Genomic DNA, 24,008 nt, shown 5'->3' with positions numbered 1-24,008 from the left:
ACGAGACTGCAATAGACATCATGGCGGCGCCCGATCCCAAACGTCGAAAGCATTTCCACAATAAGGAGTCGGAGGAATTTCCGGTGAAATTCCCAGATATAATCATTTTCATTGTAAATGCAAGGATCCAGAAAATACGATTGAAGAAACTCCGGTATCTTGGACGATCTAAGGGATTCGTATTATCGCCTGAACTAAAGTAAATATGATAATATGGGTCTCTCAATTTTGCCACACATTGAGCGTCGCACACAATTCCATACCAATCACGTGCGATTTTTAACGCACGCAAGGGAATGGGGGATATCATGTTTTCGTGAAAAGTGTACAAAACTACTCATGAGTAGCCACGAGGCTCCTAGAGAGTAAAAATCACTTACTAACATATGCTTTCTGTCAACAGAGCCAGGGATTCCTTCCCATTCACCTGCATGTACTGGCTACTGCCAAAACACCTGATCCTGATTCAACTTTTTGCCTAGTAAAACTAAAAGCTTCGGTCTTTTCGCCTTCCTTCGGTCTCCTGAGGCTGAGTCTGAGTCTGAGATTTCTACTTTCTTTTTTTTTTCAAAAAGATCTAGCCCTAAATCATGTAGATGGGATATAACTTCCTTTCCAACATTTCTAGGAATATATTGATTTCATTTTTCAACAAGAATTCATTAAGAAAAACAAGAAAAATGTTATGAAAAGACGGAAAACCTGCCACCGTGTTTACGTCGCGTCGCCATCTTGGTTTCATTGTCTTTCACTTGGCGACAGCACGCAAATCGTGCGAAAATGTGAAAAACTGTATATACGTCGCCATCTTCATGATTTTGAGGCTAAACATGTATTCCAGATTTTCAGTATCTTTTTTTTATTAAATGAGACCATATTAATTTTGACCCTAAAAGGCTAAAATGCCAGACTTTGTCAATATTCAGAACTAAGTGTACAGTATATACCGGTAAGGTACCTAAACATTTATTCCAGATTTTGGGGTTTTCGACATTAAAGGATCCTGTAAAACTATTGATAGGGTTATCGAAAGCTCACCTGATCGTCTCAGCAATATTGCTATGAGCAAATGAAAAGCCAATGCACGTGCGTAAAAAGTGCGCATCGCCGTGCATCGTCTGTTCTCCACAGCAAAAATAACCGTTGAAATGCTTTTTCATCAGCTAATTAATAAGTTGTAAAAGAAAATTTAACTATTTACCGATTCTATACTAACATTGAATTAAGTAGGATGAAGTGTCTTACCTTCATGTGCTATCGAAAGTGCCGTTTGGAGATGTATTTGACGTAAATCCACCAAGTATTTTCATGTGTAATTGCCTATGGGGATAAATGCGTGCGTTCACCTGCGCTATTGAAAGCTCGAGATGGCGCTGCTGAACTTGGTCGGGAAATTCATAAAAATACACAAAAATCCTTTGAGTAGGCTCACAATAAAATCATAAAAAATATACTTTTGCTTGAACGACAGTTCACGTGACCACATATATCATAGTGATTATCGCGTAAAAATTCCTCTTTTCATGCAAAAAATATAACAAATGTTTAAAAAAATATGTTTTCCACATTGAATATTTTTGGAACATCTATAATAAATGAAAAAGTCTTTTTTTAATAAATTCCAACAGAAATGAAGTTCATACATGCCTGTACTTTTTCATACCGCTCAAAAAACTAAATGGGCCGTCAACGTTGGTTACCTAGGCAAGTAGGCGTGGTCTATCGTGAAGTCTGCTGGAGACGCGACTTACTCGCTAGATTTCATTCAGCCTCAGAATTTTATTCATAAGCAATATCATTCACCGTGCACGTGCAACTGCTGCTTGTGTACGTATGTATCACTGCTGGTGTCATTGCCATTGAGGACAAATTAAACAATACCGATAGAGTTGTGCGTGTGCAAGTTGTGAAACAGCGCGATCGTTTCATGACGAATGAAACAGTGTGCCTGTACATATCAAGCTGTTATTTTCTGTTTTCGTGAAATCACAAACTGCAATTAATTTGATACATTTTTTTCCCGTGATATTTTCCCGACTATGTATGTATGTATGAATTTTATTTGAAGTGAATGAATTAATAACCAATAGTCCTCTTCTCTACGAAATATATCGTGGTGATTGCAGAAGCATTTGTGAACTCTTTTAGAGGCCACGTTACTGGTGGAAATAGACACGATACTATTTGAAGTTATTTACCATGATTGTCCTCTTCTCCATGACATCGTAGTGATTCCCGAAGCATTCGTGAACCCTTCAAGGGCGCATTACTTGCGGAAATAGATGCAATACTATTTGAAGTTATTTACTATTATTGTCCTCTTCTCTATAGTATTGCATCTATTTCCGCAAGTAATGCGTCCTTGAAGAGTTCACGAATGCTTCCGGAATCACTAAGATGTCATAGAGAAGAGAACAATAATCTTAATTAATTTTTAAATAGTATTGCGTCTATTTCCGCGACTAATGTCCCATTGAAGGGTTCACGAATGCTTCCGGAATCACTACGATGTCATAAAGAAGAAGACAATAATCATAAATGATTTCAAATAGTATTGCGTCTATTTCCCCAAGTAGTGCGCCCTTGAAGGGTTCATGAATGCTTCCGGAATCACTACGATATCATAGAGAAGAAGACAATAATTGTAAATAACTTCAAATAGTATTGCGTCTATTTCTGCAAGTAATGCGCCCTTGAAGGGTTTACGAATGCTTCCGGAATCACTACGATGTCATAGAAAAGAGGACAATAATCGTAAATAACTTCAAATGGTTTTGCGTCTATTTCCGCCAGTATATGCGCCCTTGAAGGGTTCACGAATGCTTCCGGAATCACTACGATGTCATAGAGAAGAGGACAATAATCATAAATAACTTCAAATGGTTTTGCGTCTATTTCCGCCAGTATATGCGCCCTTGAAGGGTTCACGAATGCTTCCAGAATCACTATACGATGTCATAGCGAAGAGGACAATAATTGTAAATTCCTTCAAATAGTATTGCGTCTATTTCCGCAAGTAATGCGCCCTTGAAGGGTTCATGAATGCTTCCAGAATCACTACGATGTCATAGAGAAGAGGACAATTAACGTAAATAACTTCAAATAGTATTGTGTCTATTTCCGCAAGTAATGCGCCCTTAAAGGGTTCGCGAATGCTTCCGGAAACACTGCGATGTCATAGAGAAGAGGACAATTAACGTAAATAACTATTTGAAAATAATTACGATTATTGTTCTCTTCTCTATGACATCTTAGTGATTCCGGAAGCATTCGTGAACTCTTCAAGGACGCATTACTTGCGGAAATAGATGCAATACTATAGAGAAGAGGACAATAATAGTAAATAACTTCAAATAGTATTGCGTCTATTTCCGCAAGTAATGAAGGGTTCACGAATGCTTCCGGAATCACTACGATGTCATAGAGAATTATCGTAAATAATAGTCCTCTTCTCTACAACCTCGTGGTGAGTACGGGGCCACCGTGAACGCTTAGATGTCGCATTACTATGGACGTCGTTCATGATGATTGTCCTATACAATGATGCACAGAATGAATTTTTTAAGTATACCCTGATCGTAAAACAACCCATAGAGAGTAAATATGATTGGGTAATGCGAGGTGATTCTAATTTTAGAGTAAACCTGGCACTTGTTTTTATCAATCACCCATTGTATAAAATGACTGCATGTAGTAATGTCTGGAAACCCAACTTTTATACAAATGCAATAATTATACAGCATTATCTAAATAATGATAGGCTCTACATGTACATGTATTCTATCAAATTCTTACTGTCTTTCTCAAGGTGTTATACCAATGGGTTTATTTTTAGGAACTGTGAGAAAAAAATTGCTGATTGATGCGGTGCCTACAATGCCTTCTTGGCTTCTGTCATCGAAAGCGATTGTGCACGTCAGTGGGCCGATCACTCAGCTTATCAATCCAAACACTGCATGGTTTCAATCAGCCGAATGATCATGCAATCATTTTTCATGCGCATTTAAGAGTCTGGATTAGTTCTGCCCTGATGATTTTCTTCTATGAAAGAGTCGGGTATTCTGAAGTCAGGTTTAACTGAGACCACGGCCTTACTCTGCTAAAATTATGGGAGCCAAAAATTATGTTTATATTGCATATCTCTTTATATTTACTATTTGTTTCCTTTTTCTTTCATAATGAAGAAAAATACTATAGTTTTCATTCCCAGACAATTATGAACAATTTGAGTGTCATATGAGTTGATTAATAAGATGTGTACTGTTAATGATTTGTGCCCCAATTGGCTATCCATAGTTAAACCACAACTTTAAACCAGAGTTTAATTTAAACCCGACTTCAGAATACGGGCCTAGGACTCTAGGTGCATATACATGTATGTGGTTGTTCAACATTTTATTCTCGTTGATTTCTTTTCTATCCATTTGTAGTGAATCTGTAACCCACGTTGTGTCAGAACTGAGCTCCCGAGACCATGTCATCAGTGTTCTTCAGAGGATCTGCCGGTCGCAGCGGAATAATGAATTTAATGCCTTTGAATTTGCACAGAAGGCAGAACTGCTTTCCCTCAGCTGGTATACATCGTGCATGGAAGAAGAAAAGCCAGTGGAGATCACGGATGAACACAGAATACCTGCTAAAAAACTGGTAGGATATGCTTTTGTAGAAGTCTGCTATTGTCTTTTTTTCCCCCTCATTCGATAGTAAGATGATCCTAGCAGGTTTACCTGTGTACGTACATGTAAGTCTATGATAATGGACTAGGTCTGGGTTGGATGAAACAAATTCTAATTGCATGTCTTCAAAGTTTTAATATTTTAACCATGTGCATGGTACAACAAAGGTGTATCATGAACAATGATGAAGGAATTGTCTTCGATAAAGCTATGGTAAAAGTTTGTTTTAAATTATTTTTTTCTTTATTTCAGCTTGATCTTGATGCTTTAGAAGAACAAGAAGGTGAGGATAAACCAATTAATCGCAGGTTTGCCTGCCAGAGGATAACCCCACTCAACCATCCGAATAAGAAATTCACAGTAAGTTAAATGGAAAGTTCACCCTGACGAAAACTTTGTGGTAAATATAGCAGAAAACATAATGAAAAATATTTGTGAAGGTTTGAAGAAATTCATTGAAGATTAAGAATTTATTAGAATTTCAAATTTTTTATTTGTGACGTCATAAACGAGCAGCTGTCCCATATGTTGTATAATATAAAAAGCATAAATTTCATTTTTAGCTCATCCGGCCCGAAGGGCCGGATGAGCTTATGCCGTAGCGTAGCGTCTGTCGTTCGTCCACAATTTCAAAATGCTTCTTCTTCGCCATTTCAAGTAAGTCACTTTTCAACCAAACTTGGATGGTAGATGGACTTGGGGGACCTGCATGTTATGCTGCAGTCGGAGGTCACATGGTATGATCAAAGGTAATTTTCAGGTCAACATTAAAGTTTACATGCAAGACTCTCTTATGACACCTAACTCCGCAACCGTTAGTCGCTTTTCAACCAAACTTGGATGGTAGATGTACTTAGGCAACCTGCATGTTATGCTGCAGTCGGAGGTCACATGGTAAGGTCAAAGGACATTTTCAGGTCAACATTAAAGTTTACGTGCAAGGCTCTTATGACAAGTGTTATTCCATCCCAGTCATTTCACAATGAAGTTTTGATACAATTCTGTTGCGTGCCCTCGCAAATCACTATATTTCTGGTTATTTTCATAAGTGGGTGAGACACAAAATCGCTTTTGCCTTGTTTACCATATGATATGTAAGAAAGCTGCTCGCATATCACGTTACAATGCAAATGAGATAATCAAAATTCTAATAACTTTTTTATTCTTTGATGGATTTTCCTCAAACCTTCGCCAATATTTTTAATTATTTTTTCTGCTAGTTTTACAATAAAATTTTTGTCAGGGTGCTTGAAAAGTTTCAAAATTGAGACCACTAGGGCTGAAGAGTGTTCCGAACATGTTCTCTTGCGTTGAATTATTGAGTCATTTTTTAATTTTTTTTTCAATTTGACCTTGCCCCAAGTATTACACTGTGTGACCATGTGTGTCAAAATTCAAGACAATCCGCAGTAACATCGCTCAGTGCATTTGCAGAATGAATCAATGGTATCCTATTACTAAACCTGGGTAAAGTACAAGGAATATATTTTTATGTCTTGCCATAGGACATTACTGATGTAGCGAGGTTAGTTATCCTAGAATTAGTGGTTTACATGGGGAGGAGGTTGCATTTTGATACTTATTCCAGGGACATCCACTAATCCACCCCAACTCTACTTGTCCTTAGATTGAGTTATTCATACCTTCCAATCTGTAGGATGCATTAGAGTTTCTAGAGAGAGCTGCAGAACTGCGGATGGGAGATAATAGTCGCTCAAGAGCCCTGGCGTTCCGTAAGGCGTCTGCTGCCCTCAAAGCTTTACCGGAAGAGGTCACGAAGCCTGAAGATGTGGATAAATTGTATGAAATTAGGGGAGGAAACCACTGCAAACGGGTGATCTCGGTGAGTATGAGTGTTCTATTTATTTCTTCAAATTATGGAAAATTTACTGTTTAGATATCCTCAACCTTCTAGGCAAAGTGACTGTAGTTAATGGCCCTAAAGAGGTTCTGTATAGTTTTTGTCTAACCTGCATAGCAGAGTGAGACTATAGGCGCCGCTTTTCGAACGACGGCGTCAACACCAAATCTTAACCGGTTAAGTTTTTGAAATGACAGCATAACTTGGAAAGTATATGGACCTAGTTCATGAAACTTGGCCATAAGGTTAATCAATTATTACTGAACATCCCATGTGAGTTTTAGGTCACATGACCAAGGTCAAAGGTCATTTAGGGTCAATGAACTTAGACCATGTTGGGGGAATCAACATCAAATCTTAACCTAAGGTTAAGTTTTTGAAATGTCATCATAACTTAGAAAATATATGGACCTAGTTCATGAAATTTGGACATAAGATTAATTAAAGGAGAATGAAACTCTTGGAGCAAGTTAGCTTTTGTGAAAGCAGAAAAATCAAAGAATAAGATCAACAAAACTTTGAGTAAAATAGGACTAGCAATAAAAGAGTTATGAGCATTTGAATGTCGAGATCACTAATGCTATGGAGATCCTCCCATTGGCAATGCGACCAAGATCTGTGATGTCAAACACGTACAACTCTCCCATTTGGACACTGAAAATATACCCCAAAACATCTCTTTTTGCTCATTCTAATCATATGACAAACGATTCATCAATGATATAATGTTGTGAAACCTCTGTACTTGTCATCTCATAAAGAGAACACCTCACCTTGTGATATACTCTATAAAAGTGAGAATATAAGTGAAATAAGTACTAAAGTAATGAGGGAGTTGTACGTGTGTGATATCATAGATCTTGGTCGCATTGCCGATGGGAGGATCTACATGGCACTAGTGATCTCAATATTCAAATGCTCATAACTTTCTTATTATTCATTCAATCTTCCTCAAACTTTCAACAATATGTTTCTTTGATTTTTCTCTTTGATATGGATTCAGCTGGTTTCAAGGGTTTCATTCTCCTTTAAGTATTACTGAACATCCTGCTTGAGTTTCACGTCACATGACCAAGGTCATTTAGGGTCAATGAACTTTGGCCAAATTGGGTATATCTGTTCAATTACCATTATAACTTTGAAAGTTTATGGATCTGATTCATGAAACTTACACATAATAGTAATCAAGTATCACTAAACTTCCTGTGCAAGTTTCAGGTCACATGATTAAGGTCAAAGGTCATTTAGGGTCAATGAACTTTGGCCAAATGGGGGTATTTGTTGAATTACCATCATAACTTTGAAAGTTTATTGGTCTAGTTCATAAAACTTGGACATAGGAGTAATCAAGTATCACTGAACATCCTGTGCACCTTTCAGGTCAAGTGACCAACGTCAAAGGTCAATGAACTTTGGCCATAATGGGGGTATCTGTTGAATTACCATCATAACTTTGAAAGTTTATGGATCTGATTCATGAAACTTACACATACATGTAATAGTAATCAAGTATCACTGAACATCCTGTGCAAGTTTCAGGTCACATGACCAAGGTGAAAGGTCATTTAGGGTCAATGAACTTTGGCCAAATTGGGGTATTTGTTGATTTACCATCATAACTTTGAAAGTTTATTGGTCTAGTTCATAAAACTTGGACATAAGAGTAATCAAGTATCACTGAACATCCTGTGCACCTTTCAGGTCAAGTGACCAACGTCAAAGGTCAATGAACTTTGGCCATAATGGGGGTATCTGTTGAATTACCATAACTTTGAAAGTTAATGGATCTGATTCATAAAACTTGGACATAAGAGTAATCAAGTATCTTTAAACATCCCCTCTGAGTTTCAGGTCACATGACCAAGGTCATTTAAGGTCAATGAACTTTGGCCATGTTGGGGGTATTTGTTGAATTACCATCATATCCTGTAAGTGTATTGGTCTAGTTCATATAACGTGGAAATAAGAGTCAAGTATCACTGAACATCTCATGCGAGTTTCAGGTCACATGACAAAAGTCAAAGGTCATTTAAGGTCATTGAACTTTGGCTATAATGGGGGTATCTGTTGAATTACCATAACTTTGAAAGTTAATGGATCTGATTCATGAAACTTGGACATAAGAGTAATCAAGTATCTTTGAACATCATTATTAGATTGCTGTCATAACTTTCAAAGTTTATAGATGTAGTGTATAAAATGTGGTTATAAATTATAGAGGTAATCAAGTATGGTGTTTTTTGTGAATAATTATTTAATAGTAGTTTTCAAGTCAGCACTGCTGCTATATTGAATCGCGTGATGCAGGTGAGACCGCCAGAGGCATTCCACTTGTTTACTTATTTCTGCAAAATAAACTTAAAAAAAAAGAAAAAAAACGATCTTGAGCATTTGAAGAGTAAAATCTTATCAAACAATATTTCAAATAATTACATTTTTTGTCTCACCTGCATAGCAGAGTGAGACTATAGGCGCCGCTTTTCCGACGGCGGCGGCGGCGTCAACACCAAATCTTAACCTGAGGTTAAGTTTTTGAAATGACAGCATAACTTAGAAAGTATATGGACCTAGTTCATGAAACTTGGCCATATGGTTAATCAAGTATTACTGAACATCCTGCCTGAGTTTCATGTCACATGACCAAGGTCAAAGGTCATTTAGGGTCAATGAACTTAGACCATGTTGGGGGAATCAACATCAAAATCTTAACCTAAGGTTAAGTTTTTGAAATGTCATCATAACTTAGAAAATATATGGACCTAGTTCATGAAACTTATACATAAGGTTAATCAAGTATCACTGAACATCCTGCATGAGTTTCACGTCACATGACCAAGGTCAAAGGTCATTTAGGGTCAATGAACTTTGGCCGAATTGGGGGTATCTGTTGAATTACCATCATAACTTTGAAAGTTTATGGATCTGATTCATGAAACTTGGACATAATAGTAATCAAGTATTACTGAACATCCTGTGCAAGTTTCAGGTCACATGATGAAGGTCAAAGGTCATTTAGGGTCAATGAACTTTGGCCAAATTGGGGTATTTGTTGAATTACAGCCATAAATTTGAAAGTGTGTTGGTCTAGTTCATAAAACTTGGACATAATAGTAATCAAGTATCACTGAACATCCTATGCGAGTTTCAGGTCACATGATCAAGGTCAAAGGTCATGTAAGGTCAAAGAACTTTGGCCACGTGGGGGGTATTTGTTGAATTGCCATCATATCTCTATAAGTGTATTGGTCTAGTTCATAAAACGTGGAAATAAGAGTAACCAAGTATCACTGAACATCTTGTGCGAGTTATAGTAGTTTTCAAAATCAGCACTGCTGCTATATTGAATCGCGTGATGCAGGTGAGACGGCCAGAGGCATTCCACTTGTTTAAATGTAGTTTTCACACTGATCCCAGCCTTCAGTAATTATCACCATTGAAAAGAAACTTGAGTATAAAGCTGTTTTTTCCCCCAACTTTGCTGATATTTTGTGATACATGTACGTCTTTTCATCCAGGATATACTTGAGAAAGGGTACAGCTCAGAAGTCAAAGGAATTAGCCGCAGCCCTTGGTATCAGAACATGTCGGTGAGTGCTATTCTATTGGTTGCCTTAGCTGTTCAGAATTCTGATGAAATATTTATAAGTGTTCTAATTTTGAAATTGTGAAATATCCATATAATTTATATCATGGTGACGTAAAACAAAGTATCATAGTAGCTCATTTAAATTTCAGCAGTATTTCATAAAGCTGTTCATAAATTATGACAGAACTTTTCTAGAGAGTCATTGAGTGCTAAATTAGGTTCTTAATTATAATCATTTTGATTTTCATCTGGTAAACTTGAAACCCAATCTTTGTGGGTTGAATTTCTCATCATTGAGAACTAAGAAGCATCTGATAGGAAAATTCCATGTTGAAAAAAAAACCATTTGTTATAGGAAATGCACTCCCTTTGTGTTCAAGTGGGAAAATACATTGTGGGCTTTTCATTTTAAGGGGTCACATTTGGTGCATAACTTATGAACAGCATTATAAAATGGATCCCAAGGCCAGTATTCAATTCAATGCTCAAGCCAGAATTTTAATTATTTTACTTAGTATTTGGCTTAAGTAAAACCATCTTTGGTATTCGATTGCATTTTTTGGGTAAGAATTTTGCTTAATTCAAATTTAGCCACCTACTGCTGGCGTGCAGTTTGCAAACATGATATGTGCAATCATGCATTCTGTGTACAGATGGATACATACATTGCGCATTATTTGGCTCTTTATGACATCACAATGGTTATTAGTAAGTATTTTGCTTAACCCTATCTAGGCCGGGTGGGGGGGGCCTCGGAGGCCCCCCCCCCCTTAAAGATTCGCGCAATATTTTCGCCGCATGAATTTTTTTGACCGCGCCGCATGCTGACTTTTTACTTTCAAGTCTTGCACAACTTTTGAGACCAGTTTTGCGTCACCCGGGTACGCGGTTCCGAAATTACGCAACATTATGTAAGTGCATGTCAGACCAAAAATTACTCAAAAACGTGATTTCGTGTACAAAGTCGATGCAAATTGTGTTTTCAACCAAAAATCATAAATGTATGATTATTTTTAGTTTTGCTAGTCCAAACATATTTATTTTATGCTGTTTTTGATCTCAGAAGAGTCCCCAACAAATTTCATTGAAAAAACAATGAAAAATAAAAGGTCCAAAAAACAAAGAAATACATAAGAAATTGCAAAAAACAATATGATACATAAGAAATTGATCTGATATCGCAATTTTTTCATGTACACTTGCTAAGAACACCACAAAGAGTTTCCAAACCAAAAATGAGAACATTTGGAGCTTTATTTAGGGAGTTAGAGATAAAAGTATGAGTTTGCATACTAATTACGCATAAATTAGCATAATCACTTCATAGAAATTTGCATGAAATAAATTTCTATACAATTTTGTAGATTATGTCCCAGACAACCTGCGTGCCAATATTTGGCGCGATCGCGCTGCCAACGGCGGAGATCAAATGAACTCCCAAAATACCCCGGCCTAGATAGGGTTAAATTTGGCTTGATAAAATAAAATGTGATCTGAATATGAAATTAGGCATTTTGCTTTGTCAAGTAAAATTCTAAGTAAAATACTTACAAAATCAATACTTCCAATTAAATACCAGCAAAGGCATTCTAGAACTCTAAAACTCAGTATCTGTATTCTTTGAGGATTAAAGGCCTCCCTAGTGCTTGTGGAAGGTGACCCTAGTATTTGTAGTATGATGATCTTATTTCTAACTTATGTTTATAACAGCTCTTTACAGGTGTATATGGATGCGGTATATCTACGTCAGCTAAATGGTGTCAGATGGGATTAAGAAGTCTGGATGATGTGAAGGCTAGTTATGTTCTTAACCTGACAAGGTCACAACTAAAAGGTAATTCAATATCATGAACATATATCTTCCTTCTATCTATCTATCTATCTACTATCTGTCTGTCCGTGCGTCTATCCATCCATCTACTTATCTATTTACCTGTTTATCTTTCTTCTATATATATATTTTTCTTTTTATCTCTAGCATCAATCTGTCTTCTATCTACATGTTCCTACATGTGTGATCCACATTTCTGCCTTTTTACATTGTATAAATATATTTATCTTCCAACTCATCTATTTTATATGCATTTATATCTCTGATTATTACTTGTTCGTATAATATCCTAGTCATATTTTTTAATATGGATGAATAGTTATGTTTGCAGTCTCACTATAACTATTGCTTTTCTCATAATTGACAAAAACACATTTTTATTCTACTCACACATACGGTTAGATGAGTGCATTGTATTGTCAAATTAATAAATTTGCACATATGTCAGCTTATAGACAAGATTTCTACTGAATTTTGCATAAAACTTGTACTTTATAAATCATTATACAAAGTCTGTGAACCCTAATAACGATGATCATAATTCCAGCCTCTTTCTAAGATTACAATTATGAAAACTAGATTGATATTAAGAGAATAGCAAGGGACATATACTTATGCTACCTCTAAAATGTGAATGAATTTGAATTTTCATTAGTTCACTTCTGGATTGTGAACAAATGAAGCTTTTCCAGTTTCAATGTTACAGGCATGATATTCTCCAGACTAAAATATTAGAATTCCGATTTTTTATTATATTTTTTATTTTTACATGAAATTCTTTGCCCAAGAACATTCTCATGCTGTTTTTTACTGCTATTTGAGTCAAATGATAAAACTATCATGCAGACTCACCTTGAAAAATCACTTTCGATTTCTGTACTATGCAAGAGCTTGTAACTCAACCGGGATGTCTCAGACTTCGGCGGTGACTTAGTGACCCTCGGCTATTTTTCAGAGGGGAATATCATGGCTGATGTTATCTCATATAAATTCAATGGTTCATTCTTTCTAGGTATCGAGTTTTATGATGAATTAAACACACTTGTCACAAAGGAAGAAGCAGCATGGATCCATGATGCTGTCTCTCGAGAAGTAGCAGCCATACGTCCTGGTAGTACTGTTGTTATGACTGGTGGGTTCCTCAGGTAAGATGATCCGAGGAGGTTTTTGTGATCTCAATTTTAATGTAAAACCTGTGTTTTATGCACAAATAAGAGGAGGTACCAGAGTACAAGCAGGGCATACCCTTTCTGGGGTTGATATCAATGTTTGTCTTGGCCAGATTTCTGTTAGCGTAGATCTAGGCTGCAAATGTTGTTTTGTGGGGCATCAACCAACCAGGGCGATTGTGCAATGTAAATATTTATTGTTGCAGTTACAAAGACAGCCTGTATCATGAGTTGTTAATGAATGATGGACACAGCTGTTTGTTGTCTCGGCAATGCTGAATACGTTGTTGAGCCAAAGCATGGTCATCTGTTGTTTTTTTTAGTACATGTACAACTTCCAAGAATAGTCTGGAAATCAGTTTATTTAAAATGTCATATGTCATATAATAGACTACTTTATTGCATTGAATTATTGCCTTATAGTGCTGAAAATCTTGTATAGTAACTCCAGTGGGTGCAGGTTTATCCAGTGGCTTTTCTAGCAATGGTGATTATTAACATAGAATACTTGTATTCATAAATTAGACATATTACATAAATACTTTGTGTCTCAATTTTGTCTCACCGACCGGGGATGTAAGATGGCACTAAGGAATCAAATAACATCTGGCCATCCATCTGTTTTGAGATACAAGGTTTTGTTGCCTTAGCAGTACAGTATGGATTTAATCCTTAGTAGAATGCCTCAACTTATCTAAGCCTTTTTTTTCTCCTAAAAGGGGAAAGGAGACGGGTCATGATGTTGATTTCTTGATATCCCATCCCGAGGAAGGCAAAGAGAAAGACATCCTTGGACCTCTTCTCCAAGCCCTCACCAAGAAAGGTCTCCTGGATTACACTGACATCCAGAACAGCACTGTCAACAACACCACCGTCCAAAAGGGTGCGGATCCGTCAAGGTACACTCTTGATCGTTACGAGCGTTGCTTCAGTATCTTCCGTCTCCCGAAGACTGCGCAGAGTATCCGTGTCGAGACCTCAGATCCAGAAAGAACTGTTGAGCAGATTCCTGCTGCGATGGATGTAGATCCTGCATCCGAGTCATCCGATGCTGCGGCTTCCGCAAATGGATCAGTCATTCCAGGTTTATCCTTGCTTGACAAGACAAACGGAAGTGCCACTTCGGAAGGTGATATCTTGCAAAAGACTGTAGCTCCTGGTCGTTCCTGGGTGGCCAGGAGAGTGGACTTTGTCATAGCTCCTGCGAGTCAGTATGCCTTTGCTCAACTTGGATGGACGGGTTCAAAGATGTTTAATCGCTCGATGAGGGATTATGCCAACAAAGTTTTGAATATGAACCTCTCAAGTCATGGGCTGTTTGATAAGACTAATGTAAGTATGCTCTCTCTCTCTCTCCAGTTCTTTTAAGATATCAATGAATAAATCTTTTTGGCTTTTCAGATTTTCAAAAAAAAAATCATTTGTTACTTAAATATGGTATACAAATATACAATGACACTCGAGGATCTGGCTATAACTATTCGCATCGAAGGAACATCAGCCCGAGGGAGAATAGTACTATGTGATGTTCCTGAGTGCGAATAGTTTTAGCCTGTTCCGAGAATGGGTCATTGTATATTTGTTTTATATCCCTTCCACTCATATATATTCTTCATACGATATTCTTTGTTGATAACCGACTTTTACAGCGAAACGATTTTTAATAAGTCGATATAGAACCGTCGTTGAGAAGTTGAGAAAATAAAAAGCCTTGCCGTATGGATCGTCTGTTCAGCGAGCGCATCTGGTTAGTGCAGCTCGCCGAAAGTTTCCCATGGCATGCAGTGGAGAGTACCGTTGGGCTGAGCAGCGCTCTGCTCGCAACGTGCCGCACAGCTCGCGAATCGAGGTGGGGGGGGAGTCCAAAAAATGTATAATTCACTTTTTTTATAGGGAAAAAATGGACTATGCGTGACGTCAGCAAGGAAAATTAACTATTTCATGGCAAACGTTTTTCGTAGTAAAACTATTCTTTTTCTCCTTGTGTACACTCTCAATACAATAATCTTAAGTAAGGGATATAATATGAAATATTTGGTTTAGATTAAGATATCCATTAAAAGGTATAGGAGCTATTTTTTAATGATGAAAAATCAGAGCCAGTATTTTTGTTGCTAATTGGTTAATAATAATGATAGGCATTTATATAGCGCCATCTATCTAGAAATATTCTATTCCGAGGTGCGATATAATTGTTATTACCCTGGCCTTAGCTCGAGCTGCCTTTCAGCGCTCATGCATTCAAGGAATTAATCCTGCCGGGTACCCATTCACCTCATCTGGGTTGACTTTGAGTGCAGCACAATGTGGATAAATTTCTTGCTGAAGGAAATTACGCCATGGCTGGGATTCGATACGACCCTCTGTTTCAAAGTAAGAATACTAATCCACTGGGCCACAACACTCTAGTTAAAGCTCAAGTTCACCTCAGAAGAAGAATAATAATAATGGTAAGTTTTTATATAGCGCATAACACATAACAAATAAATCTCTATGCGCTTGAGAAAACAAAGGAGAGGAAGAGAGGTGTTGGTGAGTTCATTTTGTTGAGGCTAGGTACAATTTAAATAAGTATGTTTTAAGAGCTGTTTTGAATTTGTTTACTGAATCGATTGTTTTCAGGGAATTTGGGAGTTTGTTTCATAAAACAGGGGCTGCATGAGCAAATGAATGTTCGCCATACGATTTTGTTGATATTGGAGGTACGACTAATAAATTCATGCAAGAATGTTTATTTGAATCAAAAGAGAAAATCAACAAAGCATAGCACTGAAAATTTCATAAAAATAAGACAAAATAAAAAAAAATTACATTTTAGAGTTTCACTTATTTTTCACAAACAGTTATATAAGCACATCTGTGTGACATGCAATTGATCAATGATGTCTCTCAATCCCTATTTCTTATGTTTTTTCTTGTGTGAATTATGCAATATGTCTATTGTTACACATATGACATTAAGGACCAACTTTACTTAACCATAACAAGTAAAAATAATGGTAATTTTACATGTTCAGGGAGGAATCAAACTTTGTTTCTCAGAGTGGGTGACTTCATCAGTCCCCTTATTTGCATAGCGACCTAGAATGTGCATATACATGTAACTGTTTTGTGAAATTAAGCAAGACTTTTCTTAATATTTTACACCTGATTTTGATGAAATTGTCAGTGTTATGCTTTGTGGATTTTTTTAAAATTCAAATCCACTTTTTGTTGGAGTGGACTTGTCTTTTAAACATGTATGTTACAGAATAAAAATACCAATTAAAATATCTCAAGCTTTGAAATCTTTTGTAAGTATCTATGGATTTTTTTTTACAGTTAAAGCCTTAGCTTGTAGTGGCTATTGTATTTTTTCTCCTGATGAGGATTCATAAAATATCTGTAATCTATCCATAGCATATATTCAAAAATTTCGTTAGTAAGAGAGGTTTTTTTGTAGAGCTGTTATTATATACAAGTGTCATTTCTTGACTTCTTGTATTTTTGTACTGTAGATATGCTCACATTTTTTAAGGTTCTGTAGTAGGGTATAGGCTTCCATTGATTATTGAAGAAAAAAAACAATTGCAATGGTCAATCAAATTATATGCATCATGTTGACAGTTGATTTATTAGAGATTAACCTCAAAGACAGTACACACAAATACATGCAGTCCCATAAAGGTAAATGCTTTAGCATATTTTTTTTTCTGCTTCGATTTATGTGCATGGTACCAGAATTGTTCCTTGACTGCCAATACAGAGGAAGGGATCTTTGAGTTGCTCAAATTGGAATACAGGAAACCAGAGGAGAGGAACTGCTAAGGTAATATACAAATTTATTTAATCTTCAAGACATTTTTTGCAACCAATAAAAAGGGTATAGGTTTCACTTTTGTGTTTAAGTCAACTGCAATAACAGGGAATAATTTTCTTGGTGTATCACATTAAAGTTTGCTCCACTTTTTTTTTCTTTTAACATTTGTGAGGAGCAGATTTTTTATTTGAGAGCTATTCTTAAGTCTCATGGCCGAAAAATGCTTTCAAATTTGATGAGCGAAATTATTACCTGCATTGCATTTTACCAGGGTTGGCTTATTTCTCACTTTTGACAAACTTGTTACGTGTGATAGGTCGGCTCAGACAAATTGGTCTTTCCCTTATCTGGGTTTCTCGAGAGTTAGGCAGCTAGCAACTAACTTTGCCAGTGAAAGCATAGCACTGTGACGTACATGTATGTTCACCCCGACCTATTACAGTGATGACTACAACGGTCATGACATCTAAGTTATTTATGTTATGAGATTATCTTTGCAGCTTTTGACAAGTTTTTGAAAGTTGACTAGTATAATGCATTCTTGCTTCAATAAAGAGGAATGCTAAATCACAGACCCACCATCAATGAACAATAAAAACACAAACAAATTATTGCTGGGGCCATTTCACGATGTTTTTGTAACAAATTCCTCATGACAGTTTTAAGCTACTGATATCATTCACTTTGATTGGTTGATAGTGAACTTGTTATAGAAATTGTGTATTCTAATAAGTCTTCATGAAACAGTACCCTAGGCTTTGCCTTGCTAGGTATGAACAAGGCTTGAAGTAGTTTGATGTCAATAATAAAAGCATCTTTCTCGACATTAGCAGTGGCCTGGGGCAACGAAAAGTGAGAGTCGGGCCACCAAAGCCAACGCTTGGTGGCCCAATTGGGCTACCAACGTTTTGATAAATTGTAATGTTTTCTATTGTTTTAGGGCCACTAAGTTTGCTTTGCGGGCCACAAAAAATATGAAATTGATGATTCTGGTGGACAGATTAGGCCACTGAGAAAAAAAGTAAGTGTGGAGCCTTGCTATAGTATTACCACAGAACTGTAAACTAATGTAAGAGTAGGTTTGCTTTATATATTTTTTTCATCTTTTTATCTGTCCCCCCTCCTCCCTCTCTTTTTTATCAGCACAATATTGTTTAATCTCTCTCTCTCTCTTTTTACTCCATTTAGGTATGGGAATTCAGTGGATCTACCAGAGCATCTTGTTTCGCATGCTGACTTGTATAAAATTAATGATGAGCATGTTCGTCTGGTGTTTGATGTAGAAACCTATGCCAGAACTACATTTATGGCAAGGTGTAATTTTGATTATGATAATAAATCTTGATAATAAATCTTATGCTCAATGTTTAGTGCTATTGCATTTATAAGCAATAAGCTTTGTCAAAATGTCAGCGCACTGGTATACATGTGCGATCAGTGTTAAATTTAGTGCAAGTGTATCAAAGATTCCCTTGTACATCTAAGAAATTTATAAGATAAGTGCTCATAAAAGGGTGTTGATGTTTGGTGTTAATAAAGATATCATAAACAGAAAGCATTTACAGAATACTGCCTAGGTGTAAAACTCAACATGGGTCAAAACTGACATGACATATATTTCCTTTGAGATAGATTTTATCAATAATGATATTTTTATAATTCAATTTATATATATGTATAGTGGTTTATCTAGCACACTATTTTACAATATACCCCACCCTGGTGTTGAATGGATTGCTACATGGTGATGATATAGTTGTTACAACATAAAAAGTGAATATATGAATGGTTTTCAAGTGTCAGTGAGATTGTGTAACATATTGGCACTTACTTCCTGTTTAACGTTTAAAGGTCAATTCCACCTCATAAAAATTTTGATTTGAATCAATAGAGAAAATCAGACAAGCATAATGCTGAAAATTTCATCAAAATCGGATGTAAAATAAGAAAGTTATGACATAAAGTTTCGCTTATTTTTCACAAAATAGTTCTATGCACAATTTAGTTACATGCAAACTAAAGAATCGATGATGTTCCTCACTCACTTTTTCTTTTGTTTTTTATCGTTCAAATTATACATTATTTCAATTTTTGCAGATTTGACAATAAGGACCAACTTGACTGAACCATAAATTGTTAAGCAATGGTAATTCAACATGTTCAGGGAGAAATAAAACTTTGTTTCACAGGACAATGAGGAGAAAATTAGAATATTTCATATTATTTCATATAATAAAATACAAAGAAATAATGAGTGAGTGATGTCATCAGTTCCCTCATTTGCATACCGACCGGGATGTGCATATAACTTATGTGAAATTAAGCGAAACTTTAAAATGTCAAAAGTTTCTTATTTTACATCCGATTTTGATGAAATATTCTTGTTGGATTTTTCTCTTTTAATTCAAATCAAATTTTTGTTGGGGTGGACTTGTCCTTTAAGAATTTGAAAACTTCTGAACTGAACTTTAGTATGTCTTGCCTTCTCTAAACATGATGTTTTAATTGTGATGAAGATGGTACTTTTATAATTCCCTTTAAAATTCTGTGGTTTCAAAGAGATTGAATATAAGTGAGAACAGTGATCTTACAGGGTCCATATGTAAACCAATTAAAGCTTTGCTGTGCAAGAAAGGCTTTTACATTTTCCAACATTTTCTTATTGAGTCTCTTCTTGATTCCCCATTTTGTCTTGTTTTTTTTTTTAATATATTTTATTTGCAGCTGAAATTCTTCATGCATTACCATTTTTTTTGCATCAATTTTGTTTTCAGATCATTCATTCCTTTATTCTTACTGCAATTATTTTTACTTTCTGCTGATTTATTTGCTTTCAAAAACTTAATTGTTTTGGTTAAGTTTTTGTTCTGCATATTTTTTTCCTGCATGTTTTTCCATTGTTAGGTCTGAAGGAACCCTACTAACCCAAAAGTCACGTATTTCATTAAATAATCCTGCAAGCATCTTATCCCCGTCCTCACATTAATTGTAGATAAAACAATGCAGAATAACAGGTAGCCATAATGAAAGACTCATAACCCCTTTCAATTAAAAAAAAAATGAAATAAGAAAAAAAGCCAGGTGCAATGCATTTGCCATAATAGCATTCCTGCCTTCCCACTAGTTTTTGTTTATAATGATAATAATAATGATAATAATACAAAGGATTTATATAGCATCTTTATGAAGCAATAAGACACCTGCAGGATTCTTGCTTTGAAGACTTGGTAAGGTCCCTGTAATCTTTCCACTGTCTTTGCTTGGATCAAATGTCAAGAAATTGATTTGCCTCCTTTGCTAAGGTGCCAGCTACATGTAGCATCATGAGAAAAATTTAAAAATAAGTTTTCTCTTATTCTTAAAAGGTAATTATAATTAAGAGAAGTAAGATAATGTCATGTTATTGTATAATGTTTTGAATTGATAGCTGATTTTAGAAAATGCAGGGTATTCAGATGAAGGTTATTTTTATGAGATTTTATGGCATGGTAAAATATAATGCAACTGTGAATGAATTTGTAGATAATGTACTTGTGTAGTTTAGTTTGATTTCTGTAAGACATGCCACGTGTTTATTGATATTTTGCAAAATGATTTCAGAGAATACAACCTTTAAAATTGTATGCACTTTAAAAGAAGCATAAAACTCTAGAAAAAAAGAATAAGTGAAAACCGGAGAAAAAAGCAGTCAAGGAATAATTATGAAGATTTTAATATCTTCTGTGTATTGGTAAATATCTCGAGTGAAATTGAATTAAGGCTATAGAAAATCTGAAAATCAGCCCTTTAGCTGAATGAGGATATAAACAGTTTTAGGTCTGTGAACATTAGGTGAATTTAGGATTACCAATTATCTTACCACTTTTTTCCATTTTTTTCCCACAATCTTGATTTAGATTCTGTTTCTTTTGAAATACATCCATTTTGGGGCTTTTATTCATTATTAAACAGGGTTATTATTATTTCGCTGGTAATATGAAAACTAGTGCATCATAATCCAATTGTCTGATTATTTTCTAACCTTTTCAAGTTGATATATTTAGTTTTTATATGATTATTGCATTCCACTTTCTGTTCTAAACAGGATCAATTCAGAATATATTTTCATTTTTTTTTTTGTAATTTTGAAACAAGTAACCTCTCATTTTGTAATAAAATTACAATTCATTGAGTTGCAGTGGGACATTTAGTCCTTTGAAGTAATGAAGTCTTAGACATTAGTTATTAGTTTGCTTTTGTAGCTGTAGGCACTGTCGGCTTCTTGCAATACATGTAGGCTTGTTAAGATATAATAGGGCACTTTGTGGAACACCAGTCCAGTAGTTTTTATTACAGCACATAGCCTCCAAAAGGTCTGTTATATTGAGATTACCTAGCCACCTCACTATTTTCTATTTATCACCCTTTAATTTCTAATGTAATCATGAAATAATGAGATCTGATAGCATATGACATTGAATTGGAAATATCATTAGTTCCTCATTCAAATGGCTGTGTACAATTCCCTTGTATCAGAGTCAGTGTTTGTATTTTACATATTTCAGCAATTTCTAAACCAATTTGATCCATCAAATGTTACCTCTGTTTCACTTCATAATCTATGATCTAACATCAATAGGTAGTCATTTCTATTCTAGCTGAATAAGTAGTCTCCTCTCCCACTACTATACATCATATTTCATCCTCATTACAATTTCTTTCAGAGAGGACTTAAAGCCATATGTCATTTGGTTGCTTACTTCGACACATTTATACTTCCTTTGCATTAGGGTAATTAAAAATCAATTGCATTAGATTAGGGTTATTGAAATCAATTAAAATCTGATAGAAATAATCCTAGGCCACCACTCAAAGAAATATAGTTAAATTGTTTTTTTTTAAGCTTTTCAAGGAAATATGTTATATCATTCTAGCTGGATTAAGGAGAGTCCAAGTATTGCAACTTAATATTTGAGCAAATTCCACAATTCAGCATGTCATACACTGTTTGAGATATTGCACGATATTTTTTTTAATGTAGCAGATGTTCAACAATCATATTAAGTGTGTATGTGTGTTTTGTTCACAATATTGTCTTCATGATTGTCATACATGGGATTGTTTCTTGAATGTTTGCATGAAATGTGATTAGGGAGTTAATATGCATGGTCAGTACTAGGCTGCATGATATGTAATGATATGTAATCACAAAGTATTTCTTGGAAAAAATGTTTTGTGTCTTTGAAATTATCTTTTGAAAGCAAAATGTCACAAGCATTGAAAGATGTTATACTTTGTACAATTTTCTTTTCATGAAATGATACACAAAATACTTTGTAAATTTATGTTTTTGTATATATATTGGGGCCTATAGGGTCTGTTATATGGCAAGAAAAGTAGCTTAGCATGTCTGTAACCTTAGATTATAAAAGCTTGCAAACCATCAGTGTATCTCACACAGATTTTCATATTAAAGTTTTCTTTTTTGTTGTAAGTATTGGTAGAAATAGGGAGTTCGGTGAAATGCCAATTTTCAGAATTTGTATCTGTCTGTGCACCCATGTATAAAACAAGTATGAAGCCAATAAAGGAGGAGGAAAAACCATATAGAAACCTATGCCATGAGAAACTTTGAAGTTTTATTGATAAAATGATGTATAATTCAAGGGCATGCCTTGCCGCGCATAGCAGCGCATTGCACTTTTAAAAAAAAGTATTACACAGTCCCATTCATTGCATTTTGTGTAAGTTATGAAAATCTACTTTTGCAGTAAAAAAAATCTGCATATTCTCCCCTTTAAACAGAAATATCTCTGTCAATGAGTTGATTTATGCACCATTCTTTTTCTTATTTCACAAGCTTTCCAATGGTACCAAATTTGTTGGAATTCCTTCAAGATTTCAAAAAGCCACTGTCTCCCCTACTCAAACAAGCCTTTAATATTTTTTTTGACAGAACAAAATCTGCATATTTTCCCCTGTAAACTGGAATATCTCCGTCAATATCTCTGTCAATGAGTTGATTTATGCACCATTCTTTTTCTTATTTCACAAGCTTTCCAATGGTACCAAATTTGTTGGAATTCCTTCAAGATTTCAAAAAGCCACTGTCTCCCCTACTCAAACAAGCCTTTAATATTTTTTTTGACAGAACAAAATCTGCATATTTTCCCCTGTAAACTGGAATATCTCCGTCAATATATCAGACAATGAGTTGATTGAAGCACCATTATTTTTCTTATTTCACAAGCTTTCCAATGATATCAAATTTGTTGGGATTCCTTCAAGATTTCAAAAAGTCACCGAACTCCCTAGTAGGAAAACTCAAGTGTTGAAAAACGGCAATAATCACTAAAATTTGCAATCAGATTTAACAAAATGAAACCATGTTTTACCTACTGATATTCAAATGCATACAGTATATGTTTACATTTGCACTTGAAAATATTGAAGAAACTCAGATTTGAGGTACAAGTTTCCATTTCATAAAATGTGTTATAAGTTGAAATGGCGCCATTGATTGCCAAAGCAGATGTCATATTACTGTAGCACTTTTTATTGTAATAATTCTGATTAAAAGTGAGATAGGGCACTAGTTTAGAATTAGATTGCCATGTATAATAACATATATTATTATGAATCAATGGTAGTGAATTTCTGTACATTTGTCATAAATCTTTACAGTTCATGTATGTATTAAAATTATCACAACCACTTCATTTCTAAGTTGATATATATATTCTCCTATTTGATCAGTTGCCCATTTGTAATTATGTAATCATGGAAAGTGCTTTTGGTATCAGTATGAGTTGAAATTGGAAGTGGAATAATGAATGCAAAATACATGATTGCTAGATATCCTTCACTTTTTGGGAGGATATTTTGTATTACAGGGAAATTTCTACCCATAATATCAAACAACACACAGTGGGTGGTCCTTTAATAGAAGCCTAAACTGGAGTATGGTCTTCAGACATATACCTTTTTTTTCTTTTGATGAAAGAATTAATGTGAATTTTTGCCATTTGTGGGACATTTGGTCTTCATTGGGGAAAAGCATGATGTATATGCAATCTCCTCATTCCTTGGAAACAAAATGTATTTGTG

General features: G+C 35.3%; 1 protein-coding gene across 2 annotated transcripts; it reads left to right on the top strand.

Moving 5' to 3' along the window:
- LOC129273472 (DNA nucleotidylexotransferase-like) lies at window positions 1-22,347 on the top strand. 2 transcript variants are annotated; one of them, XM_064107846.1, is made up of 10 exons: window positions 1-199; window positions 4,431-4,647; window positions 4,929-5,036; window positions 6,334-6,519; window positions 10,053-10,124; window positions 11,834-11,957; window positions 12,967-13,099; window positions 13,843-14,455; window positions 16,844-16,931; window positions 18,111-22,347. In XM_064107846.1, exons 1-9 carry the CDS (start codon window positions 21-23, stop codon window positions 16,928-16,930), a joined length of 1,719 nt encoding a protein of 572 aa, XP_063963916.1. In that variant the 5' UTR covers window positions 1-20; the 3' UTR covers window position 16,931; window positions 18,111-22,347. The 2 variants fall into 2 exon arrangements, 1 of the variants encoding a protein (XP_063963916.1); XR_010295326.1 differs by lacking the exons at window positions 16,844-16,931; window positions 18,111-22,347 and adding an exon at window positions 15,140-15,905 and having other exon boundaries at window positions 2-199; window positions 13,843-14,560.
- Window positions 22,348-24,008: the final 1,661 nt, after the last annotated feature.

The sequence above is a fragment of the Lytechinus pictus genome, chromosome 12 (assembly GCF_037042905.1).
Source record: "Lytechinus pictus isolate F3 Inbred chromosome 12, Lp3.0, whole genome shotgun sequence".
In the NCBI taxonomy this organism is placed as follows: domain Eukaryota; kingdom Metazoa; phylum Echinodermata; class Echinoidea; order Temnopleuroida; family Toxopneustidae; genus Lytechinus; species Lytechinus pictus.
Note: the sequence above shows the minus strand (reverse complement) of the source record. Positions and strands in the feature narration are given on the sequence as shown.

What these genes read in the sequence shown, in the direction of transcription:
- LOC129273472 (XM_064107846.1), top strand. Translation starts at nt 21, where the DNA reads ATGGCGGCGCCCGATCCCAAACGTCGAAAGCATTTCCACAATAAGGAG. An exon ending in ATGACTGGTGGGTTCCTCAG is followed by an intron (nt 13,100 to 13,842) that starts GTAAGATGATCC and finishes TTCTCCTAAAAG; the next exon opens with GGGAAAGGAGACGGGTCATG. An exon ending in GGCTGTTTGATAAGACTAAT is followed by an intron (nt 14,456 to 16,843) that starts GTAAGTATGCTC and finishes GCATGGTACCAG; the next exon opens with AATTGTTCCTTGACTGCCAA.